This window comes from Amblyraja radiata, chromosome 35 (assembly GCF_010909765.2).
Source record: "Amblyraja radiata isolate CabotCenter1 chromosome 35, sAmbRad1.1.pri, whole genome shotgun sequence".
In the NCBI taxonomy this organism is placed as follows: Eukaryota; Metazoa; Chordata; class Chondrichthyes; order Rajiformes; family Rajidae; genus Amblyraja; species Amblyraja radiata.
In genome coordinates this window covers 17,953,670-17,968,818 of record NC_045990.1, presented here as the reverse complement: position 1 = coordinate 17,968,818, position 15,149 = coordinate 17,953,670, and the positions used below count along the sequence as shown (strand labels likewise).

At 55.3% G+C, this 15,149-nt stretch overlaps 1 protein-coding gene across 1 annotated transcript in view; it reads right to left on the bottom strand.

The window, feature by feature from the left end:
- Positions 1–15,149, bottom strand: part of best2 (bestrophin 2) — a 43,789-nt gene that overhangs the window by 17,461 nt on the left and 11,179 nt on the right. The window contains exons 4-9 of the mRNA XM_033050853.1: positions 12,084–12,238; positions 11,083–11,160; positions 9,787–9,939; positions 6,966–7,046; positions 5,739–5,893; positions 3,593–4,436 (exon numbers count right to left, since the gene is read on the bottom strand). Of these exons, the coding sequence (XP_032906744.1) occupies positions 3,593–4,436; positions 5,739–5,893; positions 6,966–7,046; positions 9,787–9,939; positions 11,083–11,160; positions 12,084–12,238 (1,466 nt within the window). The remainder of the gene's footprint in view (positions 1–3,592; positions 4,437–5,738; positions 5,894–6,965; positions 7,047–9,786; positions 9,940–11,082; positions 11,161–12,083; positions 12,239–15,149) is intronic.

Genomic DNA, 15,149 nt, shown 5'->3' with positions numbered 1-15,149 from the left:
TAGACGATTACTTATCAGCCTCCACATAATCAATAGTCTTCCATTGAATCACATGTGACAAGTCACAGTCAAATTCCGTGCTTGCATCCTACCCAAGGTATGCGAATAGTCGCCACATAAAGGGCGCTGAGAACGTTAAAAAGTAATTAATTACCTTCCATTCCCTGCATATCCAACAGTCTCTTAGAGGGCAGTTATAATCTGCCTCCACCACCCCGGACAATGTGTTCCATGCACCCACCACCCACTGTGTACACAACGTGTCCCACACGCCTCCTAGCTAGCCTAGACCTGATGGGCTAAATGTCCTCATTTGCACAGATGTTTACATTCCAGGTGTTCCTGATCCTGTGTAAATAAAACATTAGTGGACCCACTTTTTAATTCTGGACCAGTTTCCAAATTGGATGGGGGGGGGTCAATTATTTTTTTTCTACCAAACACTGAGGGGGGGAATTTTTTAAACTTCAGGCGTTTTTTTTCCTGCCAAAAACTGGTAGAACGCAATAGTCAGCGTTGACCCGCACCTCACTGGAAATAGACTCCTGCACTATCCACTCACTGCTGGCCGGCTGTGCTGGGCTTCTGCACGGGTGCAGCAGATTGCAATGGACTTTGAAACAGAGTCTGTCCGTGTGTGTGTGTGTGTGTCCATGCTCCACAGAAGCCTCCACCAACACTATCGGTCTCCTCTGAACCGTGAAGGAAGGAACTGCAGATGCTAGTTTACACCGGAGATGGTCACAAAATGCTAGAGTAACTCAGCGGGACCGGCGGCATCTCTGGAACGTGTTCGGAGAGGGACGATGCGGGCATCCAAGCTCAAACCAACAGAGCGGGGCGAAGAAATATTTCATATCAACTCATCCGCCTCGGGTGGCTTTTATTTGGAGTGAATGCAGCCCTGATCCAACAGCAGTCCACCTTGTCTTTCTCTACGCGGGTTGTCGTTTGACGCAGATATATTAAAGGTAGCCATGGACTTATCTTGGTGCAAAACAAGACGCCAACTCTCGTTGTAGGACTGTGGGCGCGGCGGTAGAGTTGCTGCCTCACAGCGCCAGAGACAAGGGTTCCATCCCTACTACAGGCGCTGTCTGTACGGAGTTTGTACGTTTTCCCCGTGACCCGCGTGGGTTTTCTCCGGGTGTCCTCCCACACTCCAAAAGACGTGGGTTTGAAGTTCAATTGGCTTCGGTAAAATTGTAAATTGTAGGAAGTGTCAGTGGGCCTGTTTCCCCGCTGTATCTCTGGTCAAAGAAAGACTCTCAACCCGAATAGCGAATGGAGCAAACTTTAGGGCCTGTCCCACTTGGGCGTCATTTGCGCGTCACGATGCTCGACCTAGGCAGTGTCACAACGGTGACGTAGGCAGTGACGCGCGGTCGTGCGCGGCGCCCCAGGATCTTGGGATTCACAAAGTCTTCGCGCACCACCTGCGTGACGCGCAAATGACGCCCAAGTGGGACAGGCCTATAAGTGTGAAAGAGTGCATATATCCGCAGTCGTTTCACGGAGATTCAGTCTGTGAAAGTCGACAATATCTGGAGTATATTTCACTTCTACATTCTCGTATCCTCTTTTAGTCTTTGGTGAATGATGATGTCCAGAATCGGCAGTTAAGAGCATTAAACTCGTGTTGATGCGAGCTGCGCGGTAGAGTTACACGATGCACACACACACACGATACACACACGACACACACACACTGCACTTCTTCTGCAGTTGTATAGGGCTCTGGTGAGACCACATCTAGAGCATTGTGTACAGTTTTGGTCTCCTAATTTGAGGAAGGACATCCTTGTGCTTGAGGCAGTACAGCGTAGGTTCACGAGATTGATCCCTGGGATGGCGGGACTGTCATATGAGGAAAGATTGCGTTTAGAAGGATGAGGGGATATCTTATAGAAACATATAAAATTATAAAAGGACTGGACAAGCTAGATGCAGGAAAAATGTTCCCAATGTTGGGCGAGTCCAGAACCAGGGGCCACAGTCTTAGAATAAAGGGGAGGTCATTTAAGACTGAGGTGTGAAAACACTTTTTCACCCAGAGAGTTGTGAATTTATGGAATTCCCTGCCACAAAGGGCAGTGGAGGCCAAATCTGGGTGGATTTAAGAGAGAGTTAGATAGAGCTCTAGGGGCTAGTGGAATCAAGGGATATGGGGAAAAGGCAGGCACGGGTTATTGATAGGGGACGATCAGCCATGATCACAATGAATGGCGGTGCTGGCTCGAAAGGCCGAATGCACCTATTTTCTATGTTTCTATACACACACACAGACGATGCACACACATAAAACACATGATGCACACACACACACACACAACACACGATATGCGCACACACACGATACACACACACGATGCGCGCACACACACACACACACACACACACACACACAGGGGTGAGACAAGGTAGAGCCACACGATGCAGAGAGAGAGGAGAGGAGGGGAGGGGACAAGGCATTCACACGATGCACACACACACACACACACACACCGAGGGGGTGAGACAAGTCCACGCCACGGATTGGCAGCAACGAGGTGAGCAACCGCGGAGAGCTTCTGCCCTTTCACTGAGATCTCACAGTGGGTGGGCGCAGGGCTGTACAGTTCCTTCTGTCTCTCCCTCTCCCCTCACTCCCAATCTGAAGAATGGTCTTGATCCAGAGACGTTGCCTGTCCCGCTGAGTTACTTTTGAGTCTATTTTCGGTGTAAACCAGCATCTGCAGTTCCTTCTTACACATCATGCCCTTGGGTATTCCACATGCACGTCCCTAGTGTGTGTAGGATAGTGTTAATGTGAGAGGATCGCTGGCCGGTGTGGACTCGGTGGGCCGAATGGCCTGTTTCCGCGCTGCATCTCTAAACTAAACACGGGGATGGACACAAAATGCTGGAGTAACTCAGCGGGACAGGCAGCATCTCTGGAGAGAAGGAATGGGTGACGTTTCGGGTCGAGACCCTTCTTCGGAAACTGCAGGTGCTGGAGTCTTGCAGAGAAACACACAAAGTGCTGGAGTAACTCAGGGGGGGCAGGCAGCGTCTCTGGGGGACATCGGTAGGCGACTTTCTGTACACACGGGGAGATATTGGAGTTTTTAAGAAGGAACTGCAGATGCTGGAAAATTGAAGGTAGATAAAAGTGCTGGAGAAACGTTGCCTATTTCCTTCGCTCCATAGATGCTGCTGCACCCGCTGAGTTTCTCCAGCATTTTTGTCTATCTGAGATATTGGAATTGACTAGGGTGGATCTCAGAGGGCGGTGGAGGCAGGTTCTCTGGATGCTTTCAAGAGAGAGCTAGATAGCGGAGTCAGGGGATATGGGGAGAAAGCAGGAACGGGGTACTGATTGGGGATGATCAGCCATGATCACATTGAATGGCGGTGCTGGCTCGAAGGGCCGAATGGCCTAGTCCTGCACCTATTGTGTATTGTCTATTGACCGTGGGGGGGCCGTGAGGCGGAGTGCCGGGTGGTGACCACGGGTCTATTTGCTCGGTGCTCCCCCACAGAGGGCAGGGGCAGTCGGTTCGGGCACCCGGGGGGTGGGTGGGTGGTCTGGGGTTCAGTGGTCGCCCTCTACACCGTTGAGCGGCAGCGTCTCTGGGATGAGCAGGGCGCTCCTCTTGTCCTGGGCCCCGTCCCCGCGCAAGGAGCGAGTGGCCACCCCGGGCCAGTCCGCCTTCTCCCCCGCCTCCTCCACGGCGGGCGACAGGGACAGTACCGGGTGGTGGAGGGCGAGGGCGCCCCGGTAGGTGTGAGCGCCCTCGGGCGAGGAGGAAATGTTGGTGAGGGCGGCCGCTGGCGAGAGCCGAGGGGGGGACTCGCTGGCCGGCTGCTGGCATGTTCTCTGCTGCGATCCAGAACCCGGGATAGACTGGCAACTGGAAGCCAAGATTTCCTGGGAACCCAATCTCCCAGCATCAGAACTGTAGGAGAACAGGTCCCTTCCAACCTCAGAGATATTGATAGTCGACAATGGAGAGGTGTTGAGGACCATCTCTTCCTCCAGTAAGCTTCGAGGAGCCCCCTCTCCCTCTCCGCTCCCCGGTTCCACTTTGAGGGTCTCCGCCCCCTCGCCCCCTCGGACAAAGTTCTCCACCGCCTCCATACGTCGCGGCCTGGGGTCCTCGGACAGAAAGTGTATCTGTGTGAGCGGCTTGTGCTCGCTGTAAGGGCCGCAGGAGCACACGGTGGACTGGGTGTCCTGGCACAGGCAGCTGTACATGGAGGCGTCCGACGACACGCTGGTGCGCCGCTTGAGGAGGTGGAAGGGCCGGGCCGGCCGCTGGGCGTTGCTGGCCGGAGAGGGCGAGGGCGGGGCGGGCAGCAAGCGGCTGAACAGTCGGACGTGCTGAGAATTCCCCTCCTCGGTCATCTCCTCGATCTCCTCCATCGGCTGGAAGTGCATGTCGTCTTTGGAGATCCTAGAGCAGAGGGCACGCGGTTAAGCAGGCTACACTTCATCGTTTAGTTCAGAGATACAGTTTTTTTTAACCCCTGTCCCACGGTACGAGTTAATTGCAAGAGTTCTCCCGAGGTTTCCCTGATTCGAACTCGGAGATTTACGGTAATAGCCACTCGTCGGTACTCGAAGCGCTCGTGGACATTTTTCAACAGTTGAACAATCTTCACGAGTCTTCCCGTGCTTACCTGCCGTTAGCGAGTCTTCCCGAGTACCTGCCGTTAGCGCTAAGAGACGTCCCCGAGCCCCGACGTTCATTCTCCGTGCTTACCACGAGTTTGATTTTTTTTTAACTCGGGAGAGCTCTTGAAATGATAAAGGAGACCTGAAACGTCGCCCATTCCTTCTCTCCTGAGATGCTGCCTGTCCAGCTGAGTTACTCCAGCACTCTGTGTCTGTCACAGAGTTACATTACAGAGTTAGATAGAGCTCTAGGGACTAGTGGAATCAAGGGATATGGGGAGAAGGTAGGCACGGGTTATTGATTGGGGACGATCAGCCATGATCACAATGAATGGCGGTGCTGACTCGAAGGGCCGAATGGCCTACTCTTGCACCTATTTTCTATGTTTCTATGTTTCTATTCCTGGACAGGTTGACATGGGTTCAGCACTGTGTCACAGTTACAATGTTGGACAGGACAGGACAAGTCGAAGATAGACACAAAATGCTGGAGCAACTCAGTGGGACAGGCAGCATCTCTGGAGAGAAGGAATGGGTGACGTTTCGGGTCGAGACCCTTCTTCAGACTGAGAGTCGGGGGGACTGGGAGACATTGAAGTGTAAGGTGTGAAAACACAGATCAAAGAGGACACTCTTCAAGGCAATGTGGACTGGTTCACTGTCCCGCTGAGTTCCCACGGTAGACTCACGAGTCACTACGGTAAACTCACGGGCACCTATGGGGCATCTACGTTCTTACAATGAGTTTAAAAGTTTAACATTTTTACTTCAAGAGTAAATTTGACTCGTGGAAATCTTTCATCGCGTTGAAAGATTTTCACGAGTTAACAAGTTTCCCGTGTACCTGCCGCCAGCGTTACGAGTTCCGACGTTCCCGCTACGTTAATAAACTCTACGTGATTACCACGAATTTTAAACTCGGGATCACTCGTGGATGGACTCGCACCGTGAGACAGGGCCATTAGAGTTACAATGGACAAGTTAGGGCGGGTTCTAGCCGGGGTTGGGGTGACAATGTTGGACTGGTTCTACACAGGGTTCCAGGGTTAGACCGAGCCTCAACCGCGTCCTGCAGACTCACGTCATGTCGAAAGTGGATCCCTGGAAGGACGGCTTCTGCAAGACAAACACAGTGGCGGCAGTGTAGGGTGGCCGAGGGTTGGACTCGTCCCAGTAGCGATCCTTCTCCATCAGGGGCAGGTCCTGATACATGTCATCCACCGCCATCATTGACACCTGAATGCAACAGTCACAGCTACAGTCAATGCATCCCTGCAAGAGAGGGACACAGCAACTGAGCCTACCAGTGGGGGGCAGGGAGGGGGGAGAGACTGGCAACAAAGAATCCCCCCCCCACCCCCCCCCCCTCCCCCACCCCCCCCCCCCCCCCCCCCCCCCCCCCCCCCCACACACACACTCCCCCACTCCCCCCCCCCCCCACACATACACACACACACTACCCCACCCACATCCCCACCCCCATCCCCACACACACACACTCCCCCCCCCCCAACCCAACCCCCCCACACACACACTCCCCCACTCCCATTCCCACCCCCTCACCCCCTAGTGTGTGTGTGTGTTGGATAGTATTAGTGTGCGGGGATCGCTGGTCGGTGCGGACTCGAGGAGCCTGTCTCCACGCTGTTTCTCGAAACAAAACTAAAGGTGCCAAAACTAAAGGTTCGTCACACACGGGACAAGGCTCTGGGGGCTAGGAACGGCAAGAAGCCACCTCTAACAACCCCAGCCATCTGAGCCTGGACTCATACACCCAGCAGAGGGAGAGATAGAGTTGCTGCCTCACAGCCCCCAGAGACCCACCCGGGTTCGATCCTGATTATGGGTGCTGTCTGTACGGAGTTTGCACGTTCTCCCTGTGACCGCGTGGTTTTCTCCGGGTGCTCCGGTTTCCACCCATATCCCAAAGAGGTACAAGTTTGTAGGTTAATTGGCTTCTGAATGCTGTAAATTGTCCCTAGTGCGTAAGGTAGAACTAGTGGACATGGGTTGCAGGTGGGCACGGACTCGGTGGACCGAAGGGCCTGTTTCCGCGCTGTATCTCTAAACTAAACAGTTTACTGTTATTGGCAGGTCATCTAGGCTGTGTCCCTATTCTAGATGCCTGGGTTTACAGATCCACTCAGGACAGAAGAGCAGTGACATTTCACAGCATGAGTGTGTTGCATGGCACTTCTGCTCATCTTCTGAGCACGAATACAACTGGAATGCCCAATATCCTGTGCTGCCTCTGCAGAAGTGAAGGCACCATCCACACTGAAGGTTCTTCGCCAGCCACCACAAATACCTGAAAGTTCCTATCGATCAAACGGTTTGTTTCAAAATCATCATCGTCTTCTCCAAAGGGATTTATGAGTTGTTCGGCCACCTGTAATCAAAGGCATCCCGTCACACAAGTCTGGAGAAGGGTCTCGACCCGAAACGTCTCCCATTCCTTCTCTCCGGGCATGGGCGGAAATCGCTTTTAAAACATGGGGGGCAGACACACACACACACACACACACACACACACACACACACACACACACACACACACACACAACGAGGCCTGACATCTAGGACAAGAGTCGTCAACCTACGGCCCGCGGGCCGGATCCGGCCCCTAACCCGAAATCATTCGGCCCGCAGGCGTATTTTTTCACCAGTTAGTTTTCGCAACCTGTGAATTGCAGCCAGACCTGGGGCAAGCGAGCCAGACCTGGGAACTGTAGCCAGACCTGGGAACCGCAGGTCCTTTGGCCCACCGAGTCCGCGCCGACCAGCAATCACCCCGTACACTAGCACCATCCGACACACTAGGGACAATTTACAATTCACGAAAGCACTTAACCTACAAACCTGCACGTCTTTGGAGTGTGGAGTAAGCGAGCCGACTTAGGACTGGCTGTAGTTCCAGCACCCAGGTCACAGAACATGGGGGGGGGGGGGGGTTCTCCCCCGCCTCTCAAAACAGGAGGGGGGGCAGGCACCCCCCAACCCACAGGATTTCCGCCTAGAGACGCTGGGAGCCCCCCATCCCCCCCCCCCCCAGAGATTTCCCCCCAGAGATGCTGCCTGACCCACTGAGTTACTCCAGCAATTGTGTCCATCTTCAGTGTCAACCAGCATCTACAGTTCCTTCCTACACTACTATAATTTACTGCCGCCCATCACTTGCCAGACTTTGTCCAGCCCCCCACCACTATTCTAGCTTTCTCCCCCCATCCCCCACTACAATCAGTCTGATGAGGTGTCCCAAACCAAAACATCACCGAGCCTTGTTCTCCAGAGATGCTGCCTGACCCGCTGAGTTACTCCAGCATTTTGTGCCTAACTCCATTTTGAAGGGACATGTTGTCGGGGAACCTCACTCTGAATGGGTGCGCATACCCGCATGTATAGAGAGAGGGCGCACGGCAACGTTAACGAACCCCGATCCATAATTAGACCTCAATGTGGCATAATTGGCATCTTCCATAAGCTAGGGTACTGTCCGATTCACCTCTACCCCATTGCGGACATTGGACTTTGTCTGTGGAACTGATGCGCTACAATGCTGAGAACTATATCCTGCACTCTGTATCTTCCCCTTTGCTCTATCTATTGTACTGGGACTGGTCACACCTCCAGATTCAGAGACAGTTTCTTCCCAGCTGTTATCTGGCTGCTGAACCATCCTACCACAACTAGAGAGCGGTCCTGAACTACTATCTACCTCATTGGAGACCCTCGGTCTATCTTTGATCGGACATTACTAGACTTTATCTTGCACTAAACATTATTCCCTTTATCATGTATCTGTACATTGTGGACGGCTCGATTGTAATCATGTAGTCTCGCCGCTGACTGGATAGCACGCAACAACACGAGCTTTTCACTGTACGATACGATACGATAGAACGGTATTTAATCCCAGGAGGGAAACGGATCTGCCAACATTCATAATACACAAGACACATGAAACATGAAATTAAAGTGACCAGTGGAAAGTCCAGGATTGGGGGTGTGCAAAGATTGGGGGGAGGGGGTGTGGGGGGGGGGGGGGTCAGTCTACCCCGCGCCAGAAGGGGGAGGAGTTATACAATGTACCATGGCACATGTGACAATAATAAATTGAACTAAACTAGTTGGACACTGGGTTACCAGGACACTGGGCAACTGGACACTGGACATCTGGACAATGGGCTACCAGGACACTGGACACTGGACACTGGACATCTGGACATCTGGACACTGGGCTACCAGGACACTGGACAACTGGACACTGGACCTCTGGACATCTGGACACTGGGTTACCAGGACACTGGTCCACTGGACACTGGACACTGGACATCTAGACAATGGGCTACCAGGACACTGGACCTCTGGACACTGGACATCTGGACACTGGGTTACCAGGACACTGGGCAACTGGACACTGGTCATCTGGACACTGGACATCTGGACACTGGGCTACCAGGACACTGGACAACTGGACACTGGTCATCTGGACACTGGACATCTGGACACTGGGTTACCAGGACACTGGACAACTGGACACTGGACCTCTGGACACTGGACATCTGGACACTGGGCTACCAGGACACTGGGCTACCAGGACACTGGGCAGCTGGACACTGGGCTACCAGGATACTGGACACTGGGCTACCAGGACACTGGACATCTGGACACTGGGCTACCAGGACACTGGGCTACCAGGACACTGGGCAGCTGGACACTGGGCTACCAGGATACTGGACACTGGGCTACCAGGACACTGGACATCTGGACACTGGGCTACCAGGACACTGGGCTACCAGGACACTGGGCAGCTGGACACTGGGCTACCAGGATACTGGACACTGGGCTACCAGGACACTGGACATCTGGACACTGGGCTACCAGGACACTGGGCTACCAGGACACTGGACAACTGGACACTGGACAACTTGACAACTGGACACTGGGCACTGGACAACTGGACACTGGGCTACCGGGACACTGGGCGACCAGGACACTGGACACTGGGCTACCAGGACACTGGGCAACTGGCCACTGGGCAACTGGCCACTGGGCTACCAGGACACTGGACACTGGGCAACTGGCCACTGGGCTACCAGGCCACACGGGGTTTCAGAGGGGACACTCACCTTGAGCCAGCCGGCGTAGAAGAAGAACTGTAACAGGGTGAAGACGGGGATGTACAGGTCAATGTCGTGGCCAGCGTAGCCTTGTGCAGGGTCCAGGAACTGGCGGCCGATCAGACAGGTGAGGAAGAAGCTGTACACGGCAATGGTCACCACCTGCCGAGACCGGGGATGGGGTTAACTGCTGAAGCGGCGTCTGAGGAGTTCTTGTAGTTTAGTTTAGAGATACAGTGCGGAAACAAGCCCTTCGGCCCACCGAGTCCGCACCAACCAGCGATCCCGCGTTACATACATAGACAATAGACAATAGGTGCAGGAGTAGGCCATTCGGCCCTTCGAGCCAGCATTGCCATTCAATGTGATCATGGCTGATCATCCCCAATCAGTACCCCGTTCCTGCCTTCTCCCCATATCCCTTGATACCGCTAGCTCCAAGAACTCTATCTAGCTCTCTTTTTAATGCATCCAGTGAATCGGCCTCCACTGCCTTCTGAGGCAGAGAATTCCACAGATTCACAACTCTCTGGGTGAAAAGGTTAATAAGTGAGTTCGGTATTCCGACTGCGCATGCCCAGGTCATAGGTCACTCGTGATAAACATTCTCGGCAGCTGTGCTGCTGCGTGTATATGAACCTGCGTTTCATCCGTAGTCAGGATCGCACCCGGTGTCCGGCACTGCAAGTGCTGGTGAATTTCTGCTGGACCTTCCCCATCCCCATCCCCTCCCGAGTGTCCTACCCTGTCTGGGGGTGGCCGGAGATGTCCGTGGTGACCCTGGACTGACGGGACACCAGCCCGGAGCAGTGGTGGCACAAGGCTTGCAGCCAGCGCGGACCGTCAGCTGCCGAGAATGTCTCTCCGCCGGTCCAGTCTCTCCCACTCGCATCTGCCCCCTCTCTCTCTCTGTTACACCCCGCTTTCCCGCTACCTGGCACCACCGTTCCTCAGATTAAATATATTTTTACACATAAATCATGAATAAAGATAAGAATTTATACCCAGTTTATACAGCCAGCGCTTTGTTCACTTTCCTTCCTTCCTTCACGTTCAAATCCCATGATTCCTTGCGTTTTTCGGAATACCAAACTCACTTTTCAACCTACAGACCTGTACGTCATTGGAGTGAGGGAGGAAACTGAAGACCTCGGAGAAACCCACGCAGGTCACGGGGAGAACGTACAAACTCCGTACAGACAGCACCCGTAGTCAGGATCGAACCCGGGTCTCCGGCGCTGCAAGCCAGTAACTCTACCGGTGCGCCACCGAGTTTTTGAACACGACTCCTATCAGTGGCCTCACCTGAGTGTATACGAGTGGGATACTGATCCAGTCGTAGTGAAAGAGAAGGCTGCACTTTGCTCGAAAGGCGTTCAGTTCCTGGTGAAGGCAGAAAAACCACAAAGTTAACAGGCAACTAATATTGTGTAGGAAGGTAGACACAAAAAGCTGAAGTAACTCAGCGGGACAGGCAGCATCTCTGGAGATAAGGAATGGGTGACGTTTCAGGTCCGGGACCTTTCTTCAGACTGAGAGTCAGGGGAGAGGGAACTGAGAGATATGAAAAGGTGCGTAGAACAAATTCATGAACAATATGCAAAAGGACAGATTGAAGCCAGCAATGATGATCAAGGAAAGGTGGAGCCCACAATGGTCCATTGTTGACTGTGGGGGAGGTGATAACGAGGTGATACAAACTGAAACTCAGCAGAACAACAGTGAAACTAGTACGACGACTAGGAAGGAACTGCAGATGCTGGTTTACACGGAAGATGGCTGTGCAGCATCTCTGGAGAGAAGGAATGGGTAACGTTTCGGGTCGAGACCCATCAGTCTGAAGAAGGGTCCTGTGGATCAAACCCCACTTTAAAATAGCCATTACCTTTGCCCCCACAGCCTTCTGTGGCAATGAATTCCACAGATTCGCCAACCTCTTGACGAAAGAAACTCCTCCTCATCTCCTTCCTAAAAGGGCGCCCTTTTATTCTGAAGTTGTGGCCTCTGGTCTTGGACTCTAATGCCCCTGTCCCACTTAGGAACCCTGAACGGAAACCTCTGGAGACTTTGCGCCCCACGCAAGGTTTCCGTGCGGTTCCCGGAGGTTGCAGGTGGTTGCCGGAGGTTGCAGGTAGTGGAAGCAGGTAGGGAGACTGACAAAAACCTCTGGGAACCGCACGGAAACCTTGGGTGGGGCGCAAAGTCTCCAGAGGTTACCGTTCAGGTTTCCTAAGTGGGACAGGGGCATTAGGCGGTGCATCGGTACAGTTGCTGCCTCACAGCACCAGGGTTTGACGTCCCCCTACCTCCATCAACAACTTGAGCGCGCTGTCATCCTTGATCCGACCTTCCTTCCGCCCCTTGGCCGCCAGGTTGGTGAACCACACGCAGGGGATCCAATACTTGTTGTAAGGAGAATGCAGACTCTCGTACTTCTTGCGTTCATCTCTGGTCATGAACCCTGCAAAACACCAACACGTGTAGCAAGGAACTGCAGATGCTGGTTTACACCGAATATAGACACAAAATGCTGGAGTAACTCAGTGGGACAGGCAGCATCTATGGAGAGAAGGAATGGGTGGCGTTTCGGGTCGAGACCCTAATTCAGACTGAGCGCCAGGGGAGAGGGAGACACAGAGATAAGGAAGTGTAAGGTGTGAAAAACAGACATCAAAGGGGATGTGGTTCAAGGGAAATGTAGAATAGATCATTGTTCGCTCGGGGAACCCCCTGTCCCCACTGTACCCCCACTGTGTCCCCACTGTACCCCCACTGTACCCCCACTGTACCCCACGGTGTCCCCACTGTACCCCCACTGTGTCCCCAATGTACCCCCACTGTGTCCCCACTGTGTCCCCACTGTGCCCCCACTGTGTCCCCAATGTGTCCCCACTGTGTCCCCACTGTGTCCCCACTGTGTCCCCACTGTGTCCCCACTGTACCCCCACTGTGTCCCCACTGTGTCCCCACTGTGTCCCCACTGTGCCCCCACTGTGTCCCCACTCTGTTCCCACTGTGTCCCCACTGTGTCCCCACTGTGCCCCCACTGTGCCCCCACTGTTCCCCCACTGTGTCCCCACTGTGCCCCCACTGTGTCCCCACTGTGTCCCCACTGTGTCCCCACTGTGCCCCCACTGTTCTCCCACTGTGTCCCCACTGTGCCCCCACTGTGCCCCCACTGTGCCCCCACTGTGTCCCCACTGTGTCCCCACTGTGTCCCCAATGTACCCCCACTGTGTCCCCAATGTACCCCCACTGTGTCCCCACTGTGTCCCCACTGTGTCCCCACTGTGCCCCCACTGTGTCCCCACTGTGTCCCCACTGTGTCCCCACTTTGCCCCCACTCTGTTCCCACTGTGTCCCCACTGTGTCCCCACTGTGTCCCCACTGTGTCCCCACTGTACCCGCACTGTACCCCCACTGTACCCCCACTGTGCCCCCACTGTGTCCCCACTGTACCCCCACTGTGTCCCCACTGTACCCCCACTGTACCCCCACTGTGTCCCCACTGTGTCCCCACTGTGTCCCCACTGTGTCCCCACTGTACCCCCACTGTGTCCCCACTGTACCCCCACTGTGCCCCCACTGTGTCCCCACTGTGTCCCCTGTCCCCACTGTGTCCCCACTGTGTCCCCACTGTGTCCCACTGTGTCCCCACTGTACCCCCACTGTGTCCCCACTGTACCCACTGTACCCCCACTGTGCCCCCACTGTGCCCCCACTGTGCCCCCACTGTGCCCCCACTGTGTCCCCACTGTGCCCCCACTGTGCCCCCACTGTGCCCCCACTGTGTCCCCACTGTGTCCCCACTGTGTCCCCACTGTACCCCCACTGTGTCCCCACTGTACCCACTGTACCCCCACTGTGTCCCCACTGTGTCCCCACTGTGTCCCCACTGTGTCCCCACTGTGTCCCCACTGTGCCCCCACTGTACCCACTGTACCCCCACTGTACCCCCACTGTGTCCCCACTGTACCCACTGTACCCCCACTGTGTCCCCACTGTGTCCCCACTGTGTCCCCACTGTGTCCCCACTGTGTCCCCACTGTGCCCCCACTGTCCCCACTGTGCCCCCACTGTACCCCCACTGTGTCCCCACTGTGTCCCCACTGTGTCCCCACTCTACCCCCACTGTGCCCCCACTGTGTCCCCACTGTACCCCCACTGTGTCCCCACTGTGTCCCCACTGTGTCCCCACTGTGTCCCCACTGTGTCCCCACTGTGTCCCCTGTCCCCACTGTGTCCCAACTGTGCCCCCACTGTGTCCCCACTGTACCCCCACTGTGTCCCCACTGTACCCGCACTGTACCCCCACTGTGTCCCCACTGTACCCGCACTGTACCCCCACTGTGTCTCCACTGTGTCTCCACTGTGTCCCCTGTCCCCACTGTGTCCCCACTGTGTCCCCACTGTACCCCCACTGTGTCCCCACTGTGCCCCCACTGTGTCCCCACTGTGCCCCCACTGTACCCCCACTGTGTCCCCACTGTGTCCCCACTGTGCCCCCACTGTACCCCCACTGTGTCCCCACTGTGCCCCCACTGTGTCCCCACTGTGCCCCCACTGTGTCCCCACTGTACCCCCACTGTGCCCCCACTGTGTCCCCACTGTACCCGCACTGTACCCGCACTGTGCCCCCACTGTGCCCCCACTGTACCCGCACTGTACCCCCACTGTGCCCCCACTGTACCCGCATTGTACCCCCACTGTGTCCCCACTGTACCCCCACTGTGCCCCCACTGTGTCCCCACTGTGCCCCCACTGTACCCCCACTGTGTACCCGCACTGTACCCGCACTGTACCCCCACTGTGTCTCCACTGTGTCCCCTGTCCCCACTGTGTCCCCACTGTGTCCCCTGTCCCCACTGTGTCCCCACTGTGTCCCCACTGTGTCCCCACTGTGTCCCCACTGTGCCCCCACTGTGTCCCCACTGTGCCCCCACTGTGTCCCCACTGTGCCCCCACTGTGTCCCCACTGTACCCCCACTGTGTCCCCACTGTGTCCCCACTGTGTCCCCACTGTGTCCCCACTGTGTCCCCACTGTGCCCCCACTGTACCCACTGTACCCCCACTGTACCCCCACTGTGTCCCCACTGTGTCCCCACTGTGCCCCCACTGTGTCCCCACTGTGTCCCCACTGTGTCCCCACTGTGCCCCCACTGTACCCCCACTGTGTCCCCACTGTGTCCCCACTGTGTCCCCACTCTACCCCCACTGTGCCCCCACTGTGTCCCCACTGTACCCCCACTGTGTCCCCACTGTGTCCCCACTGTGTCCCCACTGTGTCCCCACTGTGTCCCCACTGTGTCCCCTGTGCCCACTGTGTCCCCACTGTGCCCCCACTGTGTCCCCACTGTACCCCCACTGTGTC